The following is a 27,097-nucleotide window of genomic DNA, read 5'->3' on the forward strand; positions in this document are numbered from 1 at the left end:
CAGGGTCCTCGCCCATCTGAACCTCAAGTACGTCCCTCGCGAAGACAGAGCCTCATATCGTCAATGGCGTTGGCTCCTGTAATTGAGGATGAGCTTTACCAAATTAATCAGCAGCTCCCAGCCAAAAACTCGAATGACCTCAATGTAATGTCCCCATGGCTCATAAAAAAATGCTGCGAGCATTTAGTGAAACCTTTAACTCAATTGGTAAACTATTCATTCCAAACAGGAGTGTTCCCCTCTCTCCTGAAAATTGCTAAAGTTGTCCCAATTTTCAAGAAGGACAACCCAGATTCAATCAGTAACTATCGGCCTGTCTCAATTTTGCCAGTTCTGAGCAAAATGTTTGAAAAGCTTTTTCTTATAAGAATGCTTTAGTTTTTGGACAAATGCAATCAGCTCTCCAGTGAACAATTTGGATTCAGGAAGAGCAAATCGACAACAGACGCAGTCGTGAGTTTTGTCGATATGTTTGTAGAGGGGATTGAAAATCGTAACCACACAATGGGTGTTTTCTTAGACCTGTCCAAAGCATTCGACTGCGTTGACCACGGTACACTGCTTCACAAACTTGAGTCTCACGGTATTCGAGGTTTGCCTCTTAAATGGCTTAGCTCGTTTCTAATTCACAGATCCCGAGTTGTCCAGATATCTAGTAAGTCGTCCAAAAAAATAGAACTTAGTTACGGGTCCCTCGGGGATCTATCCTCAGTCCTGTGCGTTTCCTGCTTTACGTCAACGATATAAAATCATCGCTTCTGCATGGAAAATTAGTGCAGTTTGCCGATGATACGACTCTCTTTTTCAATGCAATATCAAGTGAAGTTTTGGAACAACAGGCTTTGTTGACGTCAACAACTGTGTCAAATACGTCCACAGCCTCAATCTTACAACAAACTCTTCAAAAACTAACGTTTTGAATATCGCCTCGCGCACTGCGGGCAACCAGTGTGGGCCTGCCATTTTGCTGGATAACTCCACACTGGAAGAAGTAAGCTTTTCAAAATTCCTAGGAATGCACCTTGATCAAAGGCTGACTTGGAATGAACATATTGACTATGTTTGCGCCAAAGTCTGCTCAGGTATGTTTGTTCTGAGATCTTTAGCCAAATACTGCCCGAGTCAAGTACTTATTACGACGTATTATGGACTTATTTACCCCCATCAGGCCTACGGAGTGGTCCTTTGGGGAGCTTGTGCAAACTCAGTTTCAAAGAGCATTCAGACTCCAAAAAAAGCAGTTCGAATAATCGCCAAAATCAAATTTAGAGAGTCGTGCAGAGAAGCTTTCAAGAATTTATAGCTGTTGACTTTGCCGTGCCTCTACATTTTGGAAACAACTTTGTTTTGTATGAGTAAATGTGCCTTAACCAGAGGCCGAGACATACACATGTATGAGACACGTGGTAGAGCAAACTACCGAACTGGGAGACACAGAACGGTGGTTTATGAACGCCTGCCTTCGCAGGCGGTGTTTGTAGAAAAGAAGTAGGTTTGTCAAAATCAAGTCTTTTATTGCCGTTGACAATAATACAATTATGTGGCAAAAGTCATACAGAATAAATCTATAATTTTTACATTCGTTCACAATACCATATTCAGACATACAATCGTTACATTCATCCATACCACTCACTCGCCGATTCTCTCCACCGCCAACGGCAGTGTCAGTCTTCTAGATTGGAGGTCTCCCAACTACAATTCAAAAACTCGTCGACCCTATAGAATGCTTTAGATGCTAAAATCACTTCAGCCGAGTTTTTAACGCCTTGGGCGTTTGTACGTTTTTCATGGAAGCGGGCAATTTGTTGATATAACGGACGTATTACATACTTTGTTGTTTTTAGTTTGTATTGATGTTCTGAACAAGAGTTCTGGGAACCAGAACATAACAATATGTGCACTGTTTTTTATTACCATATGAGTTTACACTTAAAAAAGAACCTTATATTTTAAAATTATAAATTACCAAGAATGAAACTAATGTGATTTATTAATAACTAATACCGTAGTTTATTATTAGGTTCTCCACCAGTGTTGCGTTAATCTACAATAGCTTAACAGTCTCGGACCAGATTGGCCGGGTCTATATAGTAAGAAGAAAAGCAAAAACGGATAGTCTTATCACAATGAATTAGTTACAATGTATTAACTGTACAAATATCTGTGATTTTAACATTCATACTACAATAAAGTAATTTTAATAATAATTATTAAAACTAAGTGCAGTACATAATTCAGTTCAGCTTTATTTAAGCTGTAAGTCACAAAATACCACTTTAGCATACTTTTTATAAAAAAAATTAAAGCAACGGTTAAAACTTAACAAAAATATATTTAGTTCAAAGTCTTTTTTAATTTTGGTACTGAATACACTCTTTATTGAAATGTTACTTTTTCTACTTTTGATAGACTGTTTACTCTTTGGTAGATTCTTTTCTGTTTTATTTTAATAATTTTGGGCACACAGCTGATCTGATAGCTGATGTCAGTTACCGAATCGACTGTTGTGTGTGTAGATTTGCAGAAGGAAATAGACAGAAAAGAAAATAGAGAGAAAGTGTGATTGTACAGTTTTGATTTATGTTGACGTAATTTATGATTTTAAGTCGTTATCTAAGTAGATGTACAGGAACAGCAAGCTAAGTGACACTATGAGTCCAATTTTAAAGTCATTTTGAAAGTGTAGCATATTCTAACAGTTTAAAAAAAGATGCTTTAAATATCAATTATTGAAATGGACTTGCTACAAATTAAGACTTCCAGAAGTAAATATGTCAAGATGTTTTGACACAACTGAACTTCTGTGTATTTGGAAATTTGCTTTCGAAGTTGTATAGGCTCACATTTAACGGACTTCCACAATGAGGTAAAGTTGTGACTTATGTACAGAGTTAATATTAATTTTTCAATGTTATTTGGTACAGTTGAGATTCATGTTATAAAAAATGGTTAAGAGCAATTTATTTTTAGTTTTTAATTTAAATTAAGTTTAGAATATCTCTTAAAATGTTACGAGTTGATGAAATAAAAAAAAATGCATAATTCTCTCAATGATTCAGGTGACCTTAAATTATAAACTAGATTACAACAAATTCAGTAACATATAATTGAACTCTTATTCATCAATGATTCAAGAGCCTATGATCTGTTGTTTTTATAAAATGTGAAACAGGCTTAGGCTTTATTATTCTGTGATAATTATATACAGTAAGTGTTAAGTCAAAGGTCAAATATGGAATTCATGATGAAACACCAGTTATTCTATCAATATAAAAGCAATAAAAAATAAGTAGGCCTATGTACAGTATGAATTAATAGTGGGTATTACTAAGATTGGCTTTTTCTTATGGTGATAAATACCATAAAATAATTACATTTTTATGGTTGATAGCAGGTGTGGAAACATCACTTTACGGCCAATCAGTTAATAAATGCATTCTTTTACAACATAGCTCCTGGACTATTTTTACATCTTTATTTAGGGCAAACCCCCCTATGCTTTTGTTTACCTATTGACTTGACCTAGTTCTGGAACAACAAAGTTAATAATAATTATTTTTAATTTTTCATACAATTTATAATGAGTTTTAATTACTTAAGGGGAGATGTCACCGAAACGTCGCTCCATAAGAAACACATGTAAACTTAAGGAACTTAAGATTGTCCTAGAAGCTTGAAATTTTTACCACACAACAATCATGTTGTTTTGCATGCTCCGTAGCAAAATTATTACTCTATTATAAAAATAATCAGTTTAAAAAAATTTTTTAAATGTTGTATTTTTTTAGTCTACTTTTTTTCTAAATATAAATTTATAAATGCAAAATTTATGAGGGAAAAATTGTTATTTTGCTACCCAGCCTAGGCACTAAGTCAACATATAAGCACAAAAAATTTCAGAGATGTATCTATTATAGGTTCTGAGAAAAGTGTTCCTAAAGTTAAAAAATACAACTTTCGAGAAATCAAGAAAAACTAAAAATTTTTTAATCTTACTTTTAAAATGCACCAGGTTCATAAGATTGAGTGTCTGCTGATTCCTTATCTTCACATTTTCTCTTCTGGGATCTTCTTTTTTGCCTAGCTTCTTTTGTCAGTTGAAGAACAGCAATTTCAGCTTTTTTTAGTCGATCAGTGTCCGCTTTTGCGAATCCGTCAATCGCGTTGACACCTGGAGTAATTCCAATTTCTTTAAGAACTTTTGCACGAGCCATTGCTCCGTCATTAAATGTAATTACTGCATCTAAGACTCCTATTCTTAATGTGTTTAGACCAACAAATGTTGACTTTGGAATCCTAGACCATATGATGTTGTTTAAACTTTCGTTTGGATTTTGCGTTTTCCCATGCTTACATTTAGATAGTAAATCTTTATGGGACAAATCTCTAAATATAGGTTTTATAGTTTTTAAAACTTCTGGTGCAAGAGCATTTTTGTGGTCATAACTTTCATTTGCATTTGTTGCTGCCAATCTATTGTATTTGCACCAACTTTCTTTTCCCGTTGGGCAAAGGCCATGTTCTGATTTGTCGTTTGTTGAGTTCTTGTGAAAATATATCGCCCACACTTCTCTTTGCATTTTTTCAACATCTCCAGCATTTCTCCTAATTGCCAGTCCATAATAGTTTTGTAATCTATCAATTTCTGCGTCAGTTAATCTCCCCTTACCCTTCCCACCTAATACTTTATTATCTGCTAATTTTACACCTTGCATTTTAGTTTTAAGTCGCCTCAACCTTGAGCCTAGCCACTTCTGCACGTGTCCGATACATTCTAATTTGTCAACAGTAACTAAGTTTCCATAAGGTTTTTTTTTCACAAACTAAATTATAACTGTTCGAGTCACCGTCTCCCAAGTATTTTAAATATCGAACACCTCGAGTTTGTTCTGACCGTGAAAAAATTGTAAGCACACCTTTACCTTCCATGCCGCCACTTGAGCCACTATAATTTTTTATGCAGTCCTCTTCTTTACACACAGTTTTATTTAAAGTACACTTTTGGCAATATTTGGTCAAACACTCAACATCTATTACTTTTCCACTATCAAATGATGTTGTAGTCACTACACCATTTAGCGAAGTATGCCCCCTACGCTGCCAGGTGCCGTCAAAGCATGCTGCAATATCCGTTAGCCCTTCATTTTCTTTTACTGCATCTAATGCAGCTTCACGCATTGAATTCTCACTAACAACAGTAATAGCATTGGCTATGTGCTTATTGTGGATTTTGAAGGTGATTGATTGTTTGGAGGTGGCAGATTCATAATAGCGCAAAGAGTCCTACCAGCTGCTTCACCTTTTCCGATAGCCCGTAATCCATAAACATACCTGGTATTAATTTCATAAAGTCTATGTTTGGTAAGTTTAGAAGACATAGCTGTCTTGTTTTCCATGCACTGTATGCATTTCAGAACAAGGTTAGTGGCTAAACATTTTCTAAGTATTTTATTTTCTTACAGAACAACAGAATTCTCCGCACCACAATATTTACATTTTACAAATCCCCTTATAAGCTCAGAAACAATGTCTAGGTTTATAATTATATTTTGGCCTACCTGAAGGTTCTCAGTTTGAGAATTGTCAATAAATTCTGGGATATAAGCCAATTTCTTTTTAGAACTTGAAATAGGTTTTGTAGTAGTTGGCAAATCAGTAGTCAGCCTAGGTGAAGCTTCATTAGAATCAGTATTTTGTTCACAGGTTATATCACTACACTGTCTGCCACTAAAATTAGTATCTGTAACATATTGATTGCCTCTAAATTTCCTTTTCCAAGATGATTTAGCTCGTGGCATTGTAATGTATCACTTAGAAACACTCAACAATCAAAACTAAACACTTGAATTGAAATTAATCATCAAAACACAAGCAGAATGTAAACAAAACAGCAGGGAAAGTACAATCCAGTCAGTTAGAAGAATACAGTACAGTCACGACAACTACAGCTGACTGCTTTATTAGTAAAACAGTACTATATAACATACATAAGAGGCATGCAAGCAGTTCTCTGTCATGGAGCGCGCAAACTTGGTGTGCATACAATCTTTATAATTTATTTTTCAATAATAAATAATATTTTACTATGCATGTATTATATATATTTTTACTCAGGAAAACTCAGAGAAAAATATAAAAAAATAAAAAAAATTTGAAAAAAATTACATTTTCAGTGACATCTCCCCTTAAATACATTTTAATATAATTAATAAATTCCTTAGGTATCAGGAGACTGTTATTCTTGGACGTCAGAGAATAATCTGAACAAACCTTCTTTTATGTAATTCATGTATTATGTATTCACAAAGAATATGATGTCTTTAGTTAGTCGGTGCAAGCATTTCGGATGCCTCAGACGTACATTTGCAACCATTTTAGTATACATTTTTGTTTTACTAAAATATAATTCATACCTGGGTACTGGCATTAACCACAGTGTAAAAATAGTTTAGGCAATGAATATTAAGACTTAAGGTTCTTTATAACGACTATCCTTTATGCCACAACTTACCAGTATCCCTTACTATGACTCTAAAGTTATTCTGTTTTACTAATGACATTTAAAATAGGCTATATAGCCAACAGAAAATACAAAACAGCAAACTTAGTGAAGCAACTGTTGGAGCATTGACTGATGATCATTTCTATTACTATAATTGACAAGACCTAGCAGATCACTGGTGAGATCTGTGGATAGGTCCTAGTTCTACTAACCCTGTGCTCAATACATCTTTGTTTCATTGAGTCTTACATAACCTATTGGATGACAAATAATAATTGTTATCTTTGAGAATTATATGGCCATACATAAGTCTCCTCTAGATATTTAACATTCACAGTTATAGTTGTACTGTTCAATATTGCAGACAAAACAATGACAATTTTGATTGGTTTCTGAAAACATCTCTAGGCTGCTAATAAAGTACTGTAGAATAATTTTTGTTATTACTATTTTAAAAGATAGTTGTTAATCCAGTACATGTAGATTATGAAAATTTTAAAAATTATTTTTAGTATAGGGAGTAATATTATAGGCTACTCTTACTACATTACTGTAAAGTCAAGCTTTTTTAAATAATTATGTTCTGTTTAGATATTCACCTAATTGAATTTCATTTCTAATCACATATAAATATAAACAACTGTACATAACTAAGCCTATCTAGTCATAAAAATAGGTGTAGGCTACCACAACGTACAAGAAACTAATTTTCCCCAATTTATTAAAAGATTACTATTGCCTTAACCCCTTCACGGTTTTCGACATAATATTATGTTCATATTGGGTAAACATATGCGATGTAGTATTATGCATTGTTATATTGTTCCTGTTGTCTGCCGTAATATTACACAAACAACATTTCTATGACAACCGGTGGTTGTGGAAGTAGTTCTGGCATTTTCTACTACATCTCAGTACTTCCTTGGTCCTCAGTCATGAGTGTGTACTTTGGCGAGTTCGCTATAGTCACGCAGTGCAGACAGCTGTTCCGTGTTATTTGTGCATGTCAACTGTCCTGGAATATTTTATTGTCTTATTTTTATTGTTTTTTGTTCCATGGATATTTACAGAAAACAACAAAACAAAACACAACATTACATTAAATTTCATTTTATTTCTTTTTTGTGGTTCATTGTACAAATAGACGAATGTTTTCGTTTGCGTGATGATGAGAAACAAGGATAGTGAAAATGACAGTAGACAATATATAACAAATTTGTGTGCTATAAAAAAATAAGGAGAATTTTATAGCAGTTTGCATGAAGTCAGTTAAAGTTAACTTGGCTGCTCACATTTCTGTATGTTCACTGGAACTGCAACACAGGAATACTGTTCAAGTTTTGCATTATTGTAACCTGTTGAAAACAGACCAGGCTTCGCCGGTGTTGGATGTAAAATTTTAAGTCCTTGCTCATTTCATTCCTGAGAATTCCTGGGGCCATACAGACAGAGAAATATACACATAGAAAAATAATTTTTACATTTTCCCAGCAGACAAAAGAGAAATTGTGTCTGCTTACTGTGTAATAGGCTTCAATGATGCTTGGCCAAATCCCATGGATGCATATGCACCATCATAGAATTCATTTTTGCCTAAGTAGAATGTTTGATGCAAATTTAAAGCCTACAGATGTTATCTTTCTCTTGATGTCTTGAGTATAGTAAGTTAGGTTACATGGTTATGTTTACAAATTTATATATTCCACAATTTCTCATTGCTATCATAGTTTGATTTGATGGAAAATATGGGTAGCTCACAAGTTAAGTGACATGTTTGGTCACTGCCAGGTCAGCTGTCTCATTGCCTGTAAGCCCAAGATGTCCCGACACCCCCAGTACAACTGAACATTGTTCAGAGAGCCGAGCACCGACAAGGTTTGGAAACATTCCAAGACTAATTTCGAGGTGATTGGAGTGGAATCAAGAGCCAGTAAAGCTGCTTGGCTATCAGAGAATATCAATGTGTGCTTGTTGTGGTATTCTCTCCTTAATCGTAGTGAAGCACAAGCAGAGAAAGCACAGATCTCCACCTGAAATATAGTGCAGTGGTGGCCAAGACATTGCAAAATGCCTGTCCCCGGATCGACTACACTAAAACCTGAATTGCTGTTCATAACAGAGCCATCTAATAATCTAAACTATTTGATCCTTTGTGTTTTGAGGTGTTTGGTTGCATTCCTAATTGGATTGTGTCACAAGATGCACAAAATTCAGTTTTATGAAATCAAATTCAGTCTGCAAAGCATCTGGTGTTGTGACCAAGATTGAATTTGGAAGAACTTTGTTGACTACGGTGGAGTGACCCATATCCTTTACAGGTCCTCTACAAAAGTCATCAATCTTTAAGATGCCCTCCTAACCTCCGCTCTGAAATTGATATCAACGGAAAATAGGTCCAGAAGGACCTCTAGTACGTCAGTTGGCATACTAGTAAATGCCCCTGAAATGCTGACATATGTTAACCTCTGAAGAGTGGTTATTCTGTTGCGTGTGTCTATTTGGCATGATTTTGGCTACCACACTAAAGCTCCATAAGTGATTTGTGGCCTGATGATTCCATTGTAGATCCATTTTATCCATACCTGGCTTCAGACCCCAAGAATAGTCTATTAGGTGCTTTGTTTGTCATCATGGTTATCCATTTGACAAAAGATTAAAATATTTGCTAAATCTCACTTAAATCCCAAGTAGTGACACATGTAAAATCATTGATCTTATTATTGCCTGCATTGAAATAAAGCTTTATTTCAAGTCTGAAAATCAATTCGTTCTCTAGACAGACAGGCAGAAATGAAATTTTTCCATCTACTTGAGTGATAGGCGTCACTCAGCTCAGCCAATTTTATTGCAAAAAAAGATGCACACTGTAAACCTTGTTATTAAATATAATCACAGCGTGGTCTGTGGTCCATCTGTTGAGTTGGCTACTCTTAACTTCAAATTCTACAAATATTAATATCTTACTGCTAAATAAAAATTGTATACAAAATTTATTTACTGAGTATTTACAAATAATAAGCTTCTAAAAAACTACCAAACAATTTAACTGAGTAAATATTACAATTAAAAGTAATTTTTTTAACGTTTAATGTAAGGTATCATAAATTAAAAGATTAAGTTGTGACAGCATTAGTTGTTATTTTGTTTACAACAGTGTAGTAAAAAGATCAGACTAGAAAACCATTTTTACCTGTGGTACCATAAGCTGTTGTGTAATGAGAGCACAATAGAAAATACAATTTTTGTATAAGTGACCATTCATTGTTTTTTAACTGCATTCAGAAATCCTGCAATGGCCTGCCAATTAATTCCTCTGATTCTACCTTATTCAAGAAAGTTTTTATTTTTTCATAAAAGTTTCCTTATTTAGCTACTATAGGACATATTGAAGTATAGGATGCAAATGGAAAAAATGTTTCATCTTCCCATTAATAGGGACAAAGTAAAATTGTCTTCTTCATTCAAGGTTTATAAATTGAAAAATTCAAAATTCAAATTATTTATTTATATATTATTTATAAAAGCAATTTAATAAAGTATACAACCATATCATTGTATAAAATATCCACAATTATTGAAGCCTACATTCCAATAAGCTTACAATGCCTCATCTACTTACTTACATAACATACTTATTATAAATAACTAATCCCTCCAAACCACGCTTTTAGGGAGAGGTAAATGTTTTTTTAGGTGCCTAAACACATCTTAACACCTAATTTTATTGGGTTTCATAAAAATAGAGATTAGTGCAAATGTAAGACCTATAAGTTGACTATCCAGTAAAAAGCAAAAGGTGAAATTAGAATTTTACCTTTGTTCAACCATTCCCCATTTTAAGCAAATGGTCTCATGAGAATTTGTTGTATTGTCTCTTTAAGACAATGAATTTTAATTATAATCCTATAAATCGTCACTTCTAAGACTTTTGATTTGTTCTTCAACTCATTTTGGAGAAGTGGAAGGGCAATTTAAAAATATCCCACTCAAAAACATTCTTTGGTGATGGTATGTAAAATATCATCACCAAAGAATGTTTTTGAGTGGAGTATTTTTAAATTTCAATTAATTTATATAATCAAAAGGGGATTGAAATTGGTCAACTATTCAAAAGTTTTGATAGGGATGGATCTATTGGGACAGCTGGTAATACTTCCTGAAATAGCCAAAGGTGTATTTATTATTTGTAAACTGCAATTCACTGAATCAGAAGAATATCAATAGTATAGTATTATTTTGTAGGCCGTCTCGTTTAAAGTTGTAGAATTGTCTCCCACACCCCACTACGGTAAGTAGGGTAGTAATTTAAAAATCTATCTAAAATGCCCTCAGGTAATGCCATTACATATTCCCATAGAAAGAGATGTGGTAGTTAATTGTGGACCATTCATAAGTTGGAGAGGTGGGACTTTTTGTACACCCAGGATAATTTAGATGGGCTTGCCAGCCTAAATCATTCTGTAGCAAAAGCGAAAAAACAATATTGAGGCCCTAAATTTTCTCTTTAAACAGAAATATAAAACTTTCAAATGATTATACTTGGAAGTCCTGATCATGATTAATTGTGTAACATACTGAGTAAATATTTTTTTTTAATTCATGGTTTTTGTGTATTCTGTTTCTTTATTATATTTCTGTATTCTGTTTCCGCATTCTGTTCAATGATAAAATGAGTTCTTTTTTAATCATTTTAGTTCCATGGTTTTATTTATCAGACAGCTCCCTATTTTTCAGGCGACATATAAGCCTTTGTAGTCCAAGCATAATACCTAATGCATATATTTCAGGGAAGGCCATAAAATTTTGTATGCATGTTAGAAAACCGCCTAATAACCAAATAGGGACATTTGAGTGGTTTTTATATTTTTGTTCTTAAGCATTTGGGAAACAAATTAAAAACGTTAAAAGTTTTAAGAATGTTTTAATAACAAAATTTTAAATATTAGATGAATTTGAAATGTCTAATTTATTGTCATTTTTAGAAAGTCTACTTAGTTACTTATAAAAAAAATTATAAATTTTATAAACTACTACTTCACATGATAATTTATGCATTTTGGGTTAAATATGTTTTGGATACTTTTAGCTAACTAACAAAAAAGTAGCTACTTAAGAGTTACTTGAGCTATTATCAATACAATAATAATAATAATAATAATAAGTCCCATATGACTTAAAAGCTAATTAATTTGTATGTCTTACACAGATTGAGAAAAAGTTTGTATTACACTGATCTCTCAAAAGACAGTAACCCTGTATAAAGAATAAACCCATATATGTCAGGTGTAGTAGATACATAAACAGATATAATCAGCATATTATGAATAATAATCTACACAATCAATTGAAATGTAACTAGTCAATGTCCGTTTATTATACATTAATTTCTAATCTTTTTGTGATATTTCAAATGATGAATCATACTGTTTGCATATGTTGTGATAAAAATATATTGAAAACCATAGAAATGAAAAATGTTGGTTCTGTTAAAAAGGAACATCCTGTCTGATAATATTGAAATAAGAAACAAAGTTGAACACCTACAAAGTGTTTTATTATAATACTAAAACATATTTTACAATTATTTATACGTGGACAAAATATTTTGGAGTGGCTTTGCATTACATGAACTTTACATACTCAAACATTAATTATATAAAAATAAATTTGTGACTTGTAAAATAATTTTGTATTTGGTAGTTCTTTAAATATCTTAAACTTAACAGTAAGATAACCGATACACCATTGAGTAGCTTTCAAAACATATATACAGAGGACAGAGAAACTTTGAAAATATGCTCACTGTTTATATCCTATACAGGGTGTCCCAAAATTACAGGACCAAACTTCATCAAATTGTTCAGGAGGTCAAACTGAACCAAAATGTTATATAATGTATATTCTAAACATTTTTTGATAAAACGGTTGGTTTTCAAGTTATTTAAGTTTTAATATTTTAATGGTCGCCATTTTGAAAATACACATAAGATTTTTTTTTAAATATTTTTTTACAACTTATGTTCATGTTTATAATATTTATGCCAAGTTTCAACAAAATTGGTAAACCCGTATTAAAAATAAAATTGTATGTAAAAAACAAAATGGTCGATCTAAGGTAAACGAAGCAAGATAGGACTACATTATATAACATTTTTTGTTCAGTTTGACCTCCTGAACAATTTGGTGAAGTTTGGTCCTGTAATTTTGGGGCACCCTGTATAAAGAGAATAATAACAAACTTAAATACTGTCTGGTGAGTGTGATTTATATTTTTTGTTTGTGTGTATGTTACTGTTTTTTTGTGTTTGTTTTATTTTTGTCAAGGGTTAACTTAGTGGCATAAAATCCCTTTCTAATTGAATCAAACAAAGTAAACAATGATTTTATCTAATATACAGGTGCATTGTTTTTCCTTTGAATGAATTGAATTTTTATGAAGGATTTTAAAGTAAGTTAACTTAAATTTAAAATATTTATTTAATTCAGTCTGCGTTTAACAAATAAAACAAATTTAATTAAACTTTTTGTAACAATGGGGTTATTCCCTTTTTTGCATTATTCTATCCGTCCTCAAATGGGTCACTGGTCTGTGCGAATATCTTATCAAACAGAATAAGAGAGAGAGTGTTGGTGTAGTATAAGGTGGATGGTACTGATCTAAAGTGCAACGGTTCAAGACAGGATTCGAACCTGCACCACCTTCAACTCAGATCCAAAGTTTGACGCCTTACATTATGTAGTCGTAGGCTCTCTAGTAAAAATGTGTTTGTTTCTGTGATGAATGTGAATGAAACATTTCATTTTCATTTATCTTACTAAAAGTGTTAATACCAAAAGAAAAAGAAATATTTAAGAGGATTGGTGTTGTAGGCTATATCTAATTAAAACAGGTTTTATTACATGAATTCTGGATAACTAATTAATGTATTAATGAACTTGGCCTTATTTATAATATTTTTAAACATATTTTAGGTGGAGGTGGACTTTAAACCAAAAATATTTACTAGTTAAATGTTAAAACCTGTATTGCTAAAGTTCAGCTTGGTTTAGGAAGTATAAAATAACATTGGAAAACTTTGAACAAATTCCATTTTTGTTTGTGGTAGACACACTGGAACAAAAAGTATCTCATTTACTGTATTGTGGAATAATTGCCTGGATTCTCCAGAGAGATAATTTAACCATCTGACTAGTTTAAGTAGGGAATGTTAACCCTCTCGTCCTCACGCAATAACCTGGTGTTTATTCTCTTTATGCTAGTTCCTCTGTGGCAAGTAAAGGATGTCCAGTATAATGAAAGGATGTCGTTCGTAAATTAGATAAAATGCTTTTATCTCAACCTTCTACTAGTTAACTTTAATTAATTAATTACTCTAATTAACATTAACTCCTTGTTTATTTTTTAGGACACATTCTGTACTTTTACATATGCTCAAACATATTAGTTACTGTTATATTTAGTTTAAAATCCACTTTTTATTTTAGACGTGTGAAATAAAATTAATAAATAAAATTAAAAAAATAAAATAACTTGTTAATTTTTAAATTGTGAAAAAGAGAAAATTTATTATTGAGTAATCAGCAGGAGAGTTTTCCTTGTGCACGCAAGTGATTGTTCTGCTCTAGTTCCCTTGGTTTGCAACACAATACAACCTGCCTGAAAATCAAGGTGAAAGTTGGGAAGAAGTAGTATTTATCACACTTGTCTGTTACGTAATGTGTAGACAAAAGTACGAAACACAGTTTGTTAACATATTGTGTTAAATGTTTATTTATGGTGTCAATGTTTAATCTTTATTGTCTGTGACGAGCATTTGTTTCTTTGTGTATTTTGAAAATCCCTTGATTTTTACAAATATAATATAAAAACAATGTGTTAGAAAATTTTGGGTCAGAAATCTTGGAATCAAAATCCATAAAAGAGCTTTTAATGATTTGGTTCTTTTTAACATATCATCTGAAGTTCGCACTATTTCAATATCTATTTAATAAAATTGTATCAATAAATGTTATTGTTATATTGATTTAGTCAGTCTTAATATTTTCATTATTTTATTTTTTATAAACAGTAACTAATTTTGAACTGTGTACAACAAAATCTTGATAACAAGTATTCATAAAAAATTGGTGCTATTAAGAAATTTGGGTTTGTTAGGTTTTCATTATCGAGGTGAAAATAGCAAAACTTATTGGTATTGAAATTAAAGACTTTTATGACAATAAAATGGGAGATAAATGAGTGATGCAATAGCCTTGCCTAATGCCCATTAGCTTTCCTTCATTCTTGAAACTAACAACAGTACATTGTACCACAGTATTCATAATATAAATCTAATAAATTCAATAGTTGTGTGCTTCCTGTATTATTGAGGAAATAATATTCTCTAAAAATTGTAAGATTTTATACCATGCCTGTGTAGAATTAGTTCTTAGATACAGCATTATTGTTGTATGGGCATAAAAAAAAAAATTTGGACACAGACAAGTTTCCTTAGGTAGTAGTGCTACTAACCGCAGGAAGAGAAATATTTCCTTCAGCAAACCTCTGCTTATATAGATGTATATAGATATGAACTCTGAAGAATTGTTGTATCTATCTCTTCTTATTTATTTCACATTACATTTCATTCTCAACAAAACTAAATAGTGTTTGTTTGTGAAGGAAACAGGATTTTTCCGAACATTTGCCATCATTTAGTGAAATAAAAAATCAGTAACACTACGTTTTGAGATCTGCAATCTGATCTCTTCTTCAGGTAATAACAGTAATAATAGTATTAGGTTAGTTATTTACCTGAAGAAGAGATCAGATTGCAGATCTCGAAACGTAGCGTTACAGATTATTTATTTCACTGAATTACGGCAAATGTCCGGAAAAATCATTTTTCCTTCACAATCCTTCCATCGTCAAAAATAAACTTCAAACAAAGAAGTGTTTGTTTATTCTTATATAAAATATGTAATGTTTTCTTAATCTATTATAATTGTCTCAGATGTTATCTTCCTTTTTATTTACCACACAGTTTTAACACTACATTGATAAATTTGTACTTATATTTTTTAAAACTAATTGTTAAATTCAGTTGATAAGTTGTCAGTTAGCCCTGAATCAATCTAAACCATCAATGTTTTGTAAGAGAAATAAGAGAAACCTCTTCTTAGTTAATCAGAACAACTAATTCATAAATATTTATTTTTGCAGATAAATTTGCAGATTACTGAATATCAGAAGTATATAATCATGGCTTCCGGCAATAATTCAATGGATGGAAGTATCAACAATGGTAAGCTTGAAAAATATGAATGTCAATGAATGTTAATATTAATCCCTTCAGTGAACTTCCATGCTCCTTGACACTACCTTAGACGTTCCTCACAGTCTACATGAGGCTCAGACAATTCAGTGGTTAATTTTACTTGTTTGCTACGGACTGGTCAACATTTGAGACACTTAAGATCATAAATAAAGCGTATGTAAAGATATAATGAAAATTTTACCGTGTACAAGTTGCGTAATCATTTTTATAAAAGTTGCACTAACATCGAAGATGACCTTCAGACATCAGATTAAACAATTAGTAACTTTCACTGCAGATGACAACGTGATGTTAAAGATAATTTTGATGTCTTTTGGGTCCTCACATTTTTCTAATTATTTTATATCTGCTCTACTTACTAGATGTATCTAAATTGTCGTCATGATCCATATTAAATAGCCTGTCTATTTTAACAGGTGATATTTAATATAATACACAGAAAAATTATCTGTGTAACCATGTAGCTGCATTCAATGTATTTTAATGTATCGATTAATGACTGATTTTATTTTGTTTTTTCCTCGTAGGTCTTTGGAATGATAATTAACTATGGTCTGCGTTTGGCTATTATCACTGTTTACTTCGTTCCATAGTTGTGTTTTGATGTAAAAACAATTCATAAAGCAGTGCACAATTTACAAATTAAATAGCAGCAAGCTTTTGTTTACTTTATTGTTTCCAGTATTGCTGCCAAGTGCATAAAAGTTTAACAATTTATTGTTGACATTAGTTTATTTTGTAAGTAGTGTTATTTTGTGCTATCTGATCTCTTATTATAACAATAAATGAGGAAAACTTTGCAGACAATAAAGACGTCTGTTACAGGCTTTAGACAAGGGTATTAACTGAACATTTTTCAGCAGTAGGCCGGGTGGTGCTGGTGATCAAGCGAATGTTTTTATAAATTGTTTTTCATTTTGTTTTTATTCTAAAAAATATAATATTAAACATGAATTTTTTTTGTAATTTCATGGACTGTTCAAAAAATCTAAAAAAATAATATACTGTATATGAACAATTTTGAACAAAGTTCAAAACTTTATAAAAAGTAAAAACAAATGTACTTACAACACATATTAGAGATGTGTGTAAAACACAAATGTTTTTTTTTTTTACTAGGAAAAATGTATTGTATTCCTAATTTTATTGCAAAAAAGTAAAAATCTCTCAAGTGCTTTTTGAACAACAATTCTTTTCTGAAAAGTTTGGAAATATACAAGTCAGTCCAGTAATTCAAGGCGGTAACACAGCAAAATAGCTACGGCACTCAAAACACAAATCAAATAATATGTCTGACAATAACATTGTCCAGGTTGTCTTTTGTTGGAGAAAAGTCAATCAGTAAACTTAAAGAGATTTATAACTAATTATAAGATTATAAAAATTGCTTTCTACTTATTTATCAGTATTATAAACAAACAGCGGCATAACGTTGACTGTAAACAAATTTCCAAGAATGAACAAATTTCAACAATTAACAGGGAGTGGAGCACAGGAAGTGCTCGGTAATAAAGATTTAGATAACAATTAATTCTACCTTATTTCATACTGTTAAAATAGGCAAAGCTACTATAAATGGGTTATGGACAATAATTCATATGTGACGTAAGTATGTAGACAGTACTGGAGAAAGTTTATAATAGTAAGAAAAATATGGGGAAATAATGCAAAAATCCTACATTTTCTGCCCAAACAGTCAAACAACTATCAATACTGCTAGTTCTAAATTGGTGTTCATAGTAGTTTTCATGATGGTTTGAATAAGCACCATGAATATATAAATAAGCATTGTGTTTATTTGTGCATGGTTCTGGAATTATTTCCTAAATAAAAAGAAGTAAGAGAAAACTTGTTCAGAGGCTTAATTGACGTGACTGAGAAGATGGCAGCTTCTCAAAGAAACTTTTGACTTGTGATTGGACGTTGTGGCTTTTTGACCTTGACAAAACATCAATCATCTGAATGGAAGCGAAAAGCGGAATAAAAAATCCAACAAATAAACACAACCCTTTGTCAGAAACTTCCTTCACGTTTCAACAGCAGTAAAGGAAAGAATGTCAAACTGCTCTATGCTTTCACCATAAATGCTGATAATTTCAAGAAATGTACCTTTCAGCAAACACCTGTTGAAAACTTGTAATTATTCTTAAAACTCTAGGAATCTAACCCATATTCAGCCTTTGCTAAAATGCAAGTAAAACATAAAAATAAAATAACAACTCTGAACAATGTTTTAATTCCACTACGTTCTTATTAACAATTCATCAGTAATTTTCATAAATTATTTAATATTTTGATCTGAAAGTCTCTGGCTTGTCAGTCTGTTTCTTTTGGATGGTGGTAATATTTGAAAATTATCTGTATATTTTTAAAACACACATAAGTACTTGTTTATATCCAGTCAGTATTAATCCCCTATTAAATAAATGTGAAACTTTAATGAGTGATGACATTTTTAACATACAAAAAATCAGAATTCTCACAATACTCAAAATTCAAGCTATTAAATTCCGTTGACAGCTGTAAATAGAATTGTATTGGATGTTTCATTAAGTAACCTGGATCTAAAAGAATGTCATCTTTTAACAAACATAGTTATCTAAGACTGGTATTGATGGTATTAAGAACCAATATTATTTTGTTACGGACACTTTTGTATTATGATTTAAGCTTAAATTGGCTGTGATTTATTTGCTAAATTCCTTTTTTTAAACTTACCTTACATTTACAATGCTTTTGTTTGGTTTTATGGTCAAACTTACTTTACTCGTATTTATTTATCAAGTGAAATTGTTTTCATATTCTAAAATATGACTGTCAGTTCCAAAAATGTAATTTCAAACTTCAATGGCTGGCTTCTGTATAGTGACGAGATGAAGGATTTTAGTGAAATAACAATGTATTTCATTCTTTTTTTCTTATGTTTTATGATATAACGTGATATTTCATTGAATAATTTTGCTTCCTACCACCGTTTTAGATAGAATTAGTAGAAAAACAAAAAATACTTGGATCCATTCTTTAAGTAACTTATTGAATATACCATAAAGCTTCTGATGTAATTGTTGTTTTTAAAATGTTAAAAAGTTACTTTATTTTCATATTTTTAACCTGCAGAATTAAATTAATGAAAGACCATTTTATGAAAGACATGAACCCAGCCTTTATCAATTCCAGTTTGGTTGGATGCGGTATGAATTTTATGAACCAGCCTGACTTTGTTCCTTATTGTTATTGTACTTAAAATTTGGGAACCTTGGAATATCAAAACAACTCATTATTAATTTATAATGTAGTATTAAACCCGTAATTTAAGAGTGAATGTATAAATATTGCATTTCATTTGAAGAAAATTGAGCTTTCAGAAATGATCAGTTTTTACAAAATAATTACAAATGTTTATATTTTGAAGTTTAGGTTTTGCTTTTAAGTATTTGGGTTCAACAAATGCACTGGGTTACACAAGCTGACTATTGTATCTGTCATTGCCTCAATACGTTGTTTGGTAGCCAGAGTGTTAAATAATTAATCATTGTGAATATCACGTATTCATGGGAAGAAAGTTTTATATACTCTTACTCTTCTAAACTGATGGGTATTGATTTAAAATTTAAAATTGTATAGTATAATTCTTGTAAGAATGGCATACACATAACTCTGATGCCTACATGATGGTATGTAGTAGTTTTATTCATATTAATCCTTAAAACGTGGCATATCGATAGGTCAGTACAATTGAATTGATGTAAAACACGGTATACAGCAATATCTGTATAATCTTGTAAGTATGGCATACACATAACTATGATGCCTACATGATGGTATTAATCCTTAAAACGTGGCATATCGATAGGTCTGCATAATTGGATTGATGTAAAACATGGTATACAGCAATATCTGTATAATCTTGTACATTATAATCCACGAAAGTGCTGTGTATATGTCAAAATGCCTAAATATAATGATTTATAGCTTTTGGGAAGCAAAATTGGATTGTGTGTTGTGCCAAAAATAAATCAATAACCAATAATATTCTTTTATCATCGATATATGGCATGGCATGTGGGTATATCTGTATAACACACCTATGTATACGGCATGTTTACATGTATAACGCTGTCACCAGTCAGTACTGTAATAGTTTTTTCCAAAAAATATTTGCTTGTTATTTCTTCTTCCAATAAACAGAAAATAAACTTAAATTTGACAAAACAGAATGCACGCTAATTGAACCCAGACTCAATTTTCTTCAGTGCTTTAAGGGTTAAGTAGACATCAGAATTTGTGGTGTGGCATACAAATTTCAGCTTTGTGAAAAGTTTGTGGGTGCTGACTAATGGTTGTTTTGTGACAGACAACTTGCCTCGGAACTACGTCGGTGGGTCTGCAGAGCGAGAGCGAGGAAGGGACTACGATGCTCTCAAACAGCAATGTGAGAAAGCAAATAGTGAACTTCAGTTACTCAGAAGGTGAGCCTAATCATAGCTCAGATCTTGTGTGGTTGTAACACACAAGTGATTAATTTTTACTCGGGGCATTAAACATGCTCAGGTGAAATTAAAGCCATTGTGAAAAAGAAAATTAATTCATCTCGCAGCGCACAAGCACTGACATAAATGTGATGAATATCTATTACTTGCTATTATCCATGGCTTCTCATGCTTTTTCCCGCATTATAAAAAGCAGATGTCATAAATTCATTCCTGAGATAAGAAATCCTCATATCATATCCATAACCATTTCTAAATCGTTGAAACATTTACCTAAAATTTGTGAGTGTGTTCATAGTTTTTGTACCAACTCACACTTCACTAGATTAAGGATCAAAGGTTAGTAGATCTCTAAACACTTAAACTGAACATTTTAACACCAAAAATTAAGTAACCATTTTTGTAACTTGAGTCATGAATCCTGTAATAAGTACCGTGTTTTACCTGTGGCACTTGAAGATGTGGATATGAAAATACAGTATATAAAGTGAAAACATTTTATGAGAAGAAAAATATTTATTTGACACTGAAAGGATTAATATACGCTCATATTTATGACACACTTAATAACTGTATTTTAACTATTCAAGTATTTTTATATAACCCTCTGAACTAGAAATTTTACATAGGACATTGGTTGCGATTCATCTCGTCCACTTTTACATCGCTTGGGACTCATAGGATTAAATTTGTTGGATATGATGAATTGGTTATGTTGCTGATAATCATTTTGTAGTAAAATATAGCTTTTGCAGATACAAATTTATTATTTACTTTTGAAACAGTTTTGTCGGTTTATGTTAAATACGAGAACACTCTAGCCTATTGAAGTACCGTAGTGTTGCCATGTGTAGGCAACACAGCGAGGCAGTACGGCGTTGTGAGCACACGATGAAAGATCTTGATTATTACCGAGGACAGCACCACGCGGCCATGACACAGCTGGAGGCTGCGGCTCAGGAGACCTCTACACTGCGGTCCAAGTACGGAGACCTGGCCGCCGACAAGCAGAGGCTGGAACGGGAGTTGGCTGTCCACCAGGTACATATTCTGTCCCACGCAACAAATGTATTTCAAATACTAAGACTTAGCTGATCATTAGCAGAATCTTGGTGTACATTTATATTATATTGTGTCTGTAACATTGAATTATTTTCCCTTTATTCATATTCTACAGCACCTTAGTAAATATGAATATTCAATTTTTTGAGCTACTTCTTTAATTTTACTCTAATATTTTTAGCTTGACATTTGTCCAGACGTCTTAACACTTTGACTGATATGCAACGATATATCATTGTTACATGATAAATTCTTACTACAGCATTGTTTTCTTGCCAAATAAATCTTATCTTTATCTCAAATAATAGACAAATATATCTGCATACAAATAAAAATAACAATTATAACAAAATATTAACATTAATATAAAAAATTCAATGTGACTTCCCGGTTTTCCTAAAAACTGATCTCATTCATGTAAGTAAATGTTAAGTACTATAGCAGTAAGGGGGGCATTTTATCTTATATGCTTAAAATTATTTAGATTTAGTTGACAGTAATTTACCTTTATAATAAATTACTGACAATAGAAATATAACAAAATATTGCTAGTTTATTAGGGACAAAATAAGGAAAAATTAATATTTGTTAAAAATATAAAAATATAAACTATTTAAAAAAGTTTTTGTAAATGATTTTTTAGGCCAATTTATATCTTTACCTAGTAAGACATTTTAATTTAAGATGTAGAGAACAAGACTAATTTCAAGTGTCTATTTTATTATTTAATAAAGCTACAATTATTTTGGTAGTAGAATGCTACAAAAATGCTAATTTGAACCTATCGCTTTAGGAATCCCCATGTAAAAATTGTGTCAATTTTTAAGATAAAAAAATTGTTTTATTGATTAGTCAAAGGAAATTCAATGTTTCTTATAATTTTGGACCACGGAGCATTCCACATACTTGCTCAGTTTGTGTCAGACTGACTGGAGACATGGTAGACTAGACTCTACTTGAACTGAGAAAGTCGTACAAACTCAGTTATTATTTTTGTTATGTTTTGTTGTGTTGATTGTTATTTAATCTCTGCAACTGTAATGTACAGGATAGCAACTTAACAGAGGCTGGAAATACTGACACTCTGAACCAACATTACATGACAACTCGCAGCAAGTATGAGGCAATCAAGGAGGAGTACGATGCACTGAGGAAACGCTATGATGATCTGATAACTTCTCACTCATCAACAGTCGATAAACTAGAGTTAGCTCAGGTCAGTCTATCATAAGAAATATGGCAAACTTAATAAAAAGTTAACTTTATTTTCTTTTATTTCAATGAACAAGTTTTGTTTAGCCTCTTTACTCTCGAGATTACTACTATAATACTAATATGTCTCATTTTGTAGTAAACACACCTCCATAGATAAAAGCTAGGAAAGTATTAGGTAAAACTGGATCTGCAACTGATCAAACTTGACTTTATTTAAGGATACAATACAGATGTTATAGTAATAATTCAAGTATAGCTTGTTTGCAGCACCAATAAAAGAAAAATCATAGCTTGATGTTCTTAATTGAGGATTTTAATTGGTATTTCTATTGAGGATGATAGTCAGCAGGCAACCCATAGTTTCACAACTGTTTACTCAAAAATAGAGCAGATTGCGAGTTGCATACACTTACGCGTGGAGCAGTGAGGACTCAACCTGTAGAAACGGATGGAGCGGTGAAGATTCAACCAGTAGAAACGCATAACACTAGCAAAGTGATTAACTAGAGTGTAATTGTCCATTGTTCTGGGGTATCCAAAATACATTTATAACAAGTAATCTTTTTCTTGTAACCCGCATTATTGGTATAAACGTTATTTAACAATGTTTTTTGTCAACTGAAACTTTTTATGAGTTGTTTTATATATTACTACAGCATGAAAATTGTACTGTCTGACTACACGTGAGTCTCATCAAAATGAATGTGATGCTGCTTAAAGCCAGAGTGTCGAGCATAGTGATGTTTCCGTGCACACCAGTATATTGTTACATTCTAAGTTTAACAAGTAAATTTGTGTTGATTTATAACCTTTCCCACAACATAGTTAGACTTGGTGCTGTACATATTGTTAAACTACTAACTTGGAGTTGATTACATTCTAAGGCTATACATAGTAAACATTGACCTTCAATGAAGACATGTATGTGCATGATACCGCTACACACCGCTTTTCAATATAAACACCAGCCAGAAGTAAGTTTTTAATAAAGACCTGCCTTATCTGACATTTGGATTATTCATATTATTATTATATAATAGCCTGCACAGGGTTCGTTCACAAAGTCTTCATCAATAAAACAGTTTAATTTAGTTTTATCTCAGTTCGACATGTGCCAATGTTTGCCTGGCAAAAGTTCAAACAAAACCTATTACCTCTTCTGATACTTTAATAAGACGTCCTGGTGTAACTGATTTAAGTAAAACTTGGATCCATTGCTTCAATAGTTCTTTATATTGATTATTTACAGCACAAACTTAATTTTGACGCTGTCCTGAGGTAAGGGTAAACGTGTACACACACACATCGTCCTGTCCTACTTTCAGGAAATGCAGTTTCATAATATCACAAACTATTTTGACATAGTGGAGTGGTGCCCCGAGAAGGCAGAATTATCAGTTTCAATTTGTAGAAGAAACAGAGTTTCAGTTCCAACGTTTCAAGGTAGATTTACTCTGTTGATAGTATTTTCAGCCGATTAATATCGATAGTACATCTTTAGACAAAACACAAATGTTTATTTTTGGTGAGTCACACAAATATTCAACAAGGTTTTGTGATTTTCTATAAATATGAAAGACGTTCTCATAACTATACATAGGGCAATTGAGAAAATGTTTATTACTATAGGGCACTAGAAGACGTGATTGGAACCAAAATAATTTAAAAAATTGTAGTCATTTAATATTTTTCAAAGTTGTACTTTATTTTATGAAGATTTATCATACAAAATCAATATTTCACAGGAGGAGATAGGGAGAGTGAAGAAGAAATGTGAAGAGATGATGCAGGAAAGGAATGTGGCTATACGGGAACGCAATGGTCTGAAACAGCAATGCACCGCTGCGATCAGGCAGTGGGACATTGCCCTCCGGGAGAGGAACGAGTACCAGGAGGCACTGACCAAGGTATTTCACGTTTAAAACTCAAAATGATTTTTAACTGTTCTTTATTTGTAATCTACACTGAAATAGAATACACAAAATAATCCAAACCAACTTTTGTTGGGATTTTCATGACAAGTTGGTACCTTAGACTTTAGTAAACAATTTTATTCATACTTATTCTTTGTAAATTTTAATGAATTGCTAAAACCAAAGTATACATAAAAATAAAAAAATATATTTATCAACAAAATTGGAACTTAGCTGGGATAACATGGAGGCATGCTAGTTCAAAATAATAAACATAGCCATTTTCTGAATTTAGGCTTTTTAATTTGTGCTAAGGAAGATATTTTTTTATTTTAATGAGGTGAACTAACTGCAATAATTTCAATTTTGTATATCTTAACTTTGATAAACAAATGTTGTTTTTACAAATAAAGCACATGAAGCACCTGACTGAGGAGGCATTTATGTTGTGTTAAAGGTGCAGCAGCAACATGAGGAGGCAGTGAAGGAGATAAATCAAGTGATGGCAGTGCGGATGAAGGCTAACGAGCACATGAAGCACCTGACTGAGGAGGCATGTATGTTGTGTTAAAGGTGCAGCAGCAGCAGCATGAGGAGGCAGTGAAGAAGATAAATCAGGCGATGGCAGTGCGGATGAAGGCTAACAAGCACATGAAGCACCTGACTGAGGAGGCATGTATGTTGTGTTAAAGGTGCAGCAGCAACATGAGGAGGCAGTGAAGGAGATAAATCAGGCGATGGCAGTGCGGATGAAGGCTAACAAGGACATGAAGCGCCTGACTGAGGAGCGCAATGCAGCTATGCAGGAATATTCACTGGTCATGAGTGAGCGTGACTCTGTACACAAGGAAATGGAGAAACTGTCCGAGGATCTCACGCAGGCATACAAGAAAAACAAATCTCTTGAAATTGAAACCAAAGAAATTTTAGAGGAGGTAAACATTTTATTTTGTTAAAGAGTAATTTAGGTTCTTCTTAACACTGTACATATTTATGTGTGTGAAATAACTGCAGTATTGTGTACTATTCATAGAAAGTCAATATACAGATTCCCTCTTCATTCTATTCCAACGTAGACCTAAATCACTATTAACATAATAAATAATTATGTTAATAGCTTTATTACACATGTCCTCATATGTGGATCTGTATTTAGCTCTTAACATTTAAGTGTACTTGGATACTTTTCCAGTCTGGCTGAAGATTATTAGAATACCTTGTACTGAACTGTCTTATCTCTTTAATGGATACAAAATTAATACTTGTATTTTTTTTTAACGATTATGATATGATTTACACATTAGTTCAGTTGATTAGCAGCCAAGCATTGTTTCAGGCAATTTGCCACTATTATTGTTACCATTTTGTAATATATCAAGGTGGTACATTAAAATAATCTCATATTAGTCCCCTTAAGAATGATGTTAATTGATTTTTTATTATGTTTGAAATTACTCACACAACGGTTTTGAAACATGTCAAAACATGTAATTAAAAACAAAATTTAATAGGTTGTAACTCCTAGAGTAAGTTAAAAAGAAAATTTCCGAGAATACACATGTTTTAGATCCACAATTGCAAGAAAATATAATGGGTTTCATAAGAAATTGTTTAGTTGGCTGCTTTATTGGAAAATAGTGGCCAAATTTTCAAACTCTAAAATCAAATTTTTATCAATTATTAAAAAGTAAATAGAATCCTCCAATTAAACTTTCTTATAAATTTAGCCATTTTTGAGATACCAATGATGGTACAGTTAAAACAGACATCCTGAAAACACAAATGAATTACACCTCTTCTTTGTTTTATTTTTTTATGTTTGTACAATTTGTTATTATGACTGTTGTTATCATTTTGATATAATGTAAGTGAAAATTTACTTGCTTTGAATATTGTATAATAAGAATGTAGTGAATGTACTAATAAGCAGATGATTCAATTCTATGCAGACATTTTGAAATCCATATAAAAGGATGTAGGAATCAAAAAGCTTGCTACATCTTTACACAAATGTGGCTGTATGTAATACTGTGATATTTCAGAAAACCGCTCTCACGTATCATATTGAAACACTAAAAAGAGAAATACAGTCAGCTCTTCACGATAGAGACAAAGCGCTAAAGGAGTGCTACGATCTTCAAGAGAGGTTTGGAGAGTTTACGGCCAAAGAAGAGTCTCAACGTGAAGGATACAAGTCTCGTTTTGAATACGCCTACAACAGAGAAAGGTAAGGAAAGTATATATCATATATTATGTTCCTTGATTTAGAAAATGATTAAATAACTTTGTAACTGCAATAAAACTACATTACTCATTTGGAACATAAAAGCAAAGTTGGTTATGTGCAGAATTTAGCACTACATTTTGAGGATTGAGATCTACCCTATTCTTCAGGTGTCAAAAACCTTAATACATCAAATTTAGGAACTCAAAAGTGTGGAAATCAACTGCCACTCGAAGGTTTAAGTGATACCTGACTGGTACACCAACAACATGAAGACCAGACTGGAGAGAATGAACCCAAGCAATGTTACTGCACTTTAGCAAAGAGCACAAACAGCACATTACACACACTAGCAAAGGTGGAAAACTGAT

The 27,097-nt window shown here is 32.2% G+C and overlaps 1 protein-coding gene across 1 annotated transcript in view; it reads left to right on the plus strand.

Annotated features, from left to right (window-relative positions):
- Positions 1-2,486: 2,486 nt before the first annotated feature.
- Positions 2,487-27,097, plus strand: part of LOC124362163 (disks large homolog 5) — a 62,448-nt gene continuing 37,837 nt past the window's right edge. The window contains 8 exon segments of the mRNA XM_046816411.1: positions 2,487-2,869; positions 15,708-15,789; positions 20,177-20,291; positions 21,167-21,353; positions 22,423-22,590; positions 24,335-24,496; positions 25,195-25,437; positions 26,545-26,729. Of these exon segments, the coding sequence (XP_046672367.1) occupies positions 15,747-15,789; positions 20,177-20,291; positions 21,167-21,353; positions 22,423-22,590; positions 24,335-24,496; positions 25,195-25,437; positions 26,545-26,729 (1,103 nt within the window). The 5' untranslated portion in view covers positions 2,487-2,869; positions 15,708-15,746.

This window comes from Homalodisca vitripennis, chromosome 5 (assembly GCF_021130785.1).
Source record: "Homalodisca vitripennis isolate AUS2020 chromosome 5, UT_GWSS_2.1, whole genome shotgun sequence".
Taxonomy (NCBI): Eukaryota; Metazoa; Arthropoda; class Insecta; order Hemiptera; family Cicadellidae; genus Homalodisca; species Homalodisca vitripennis.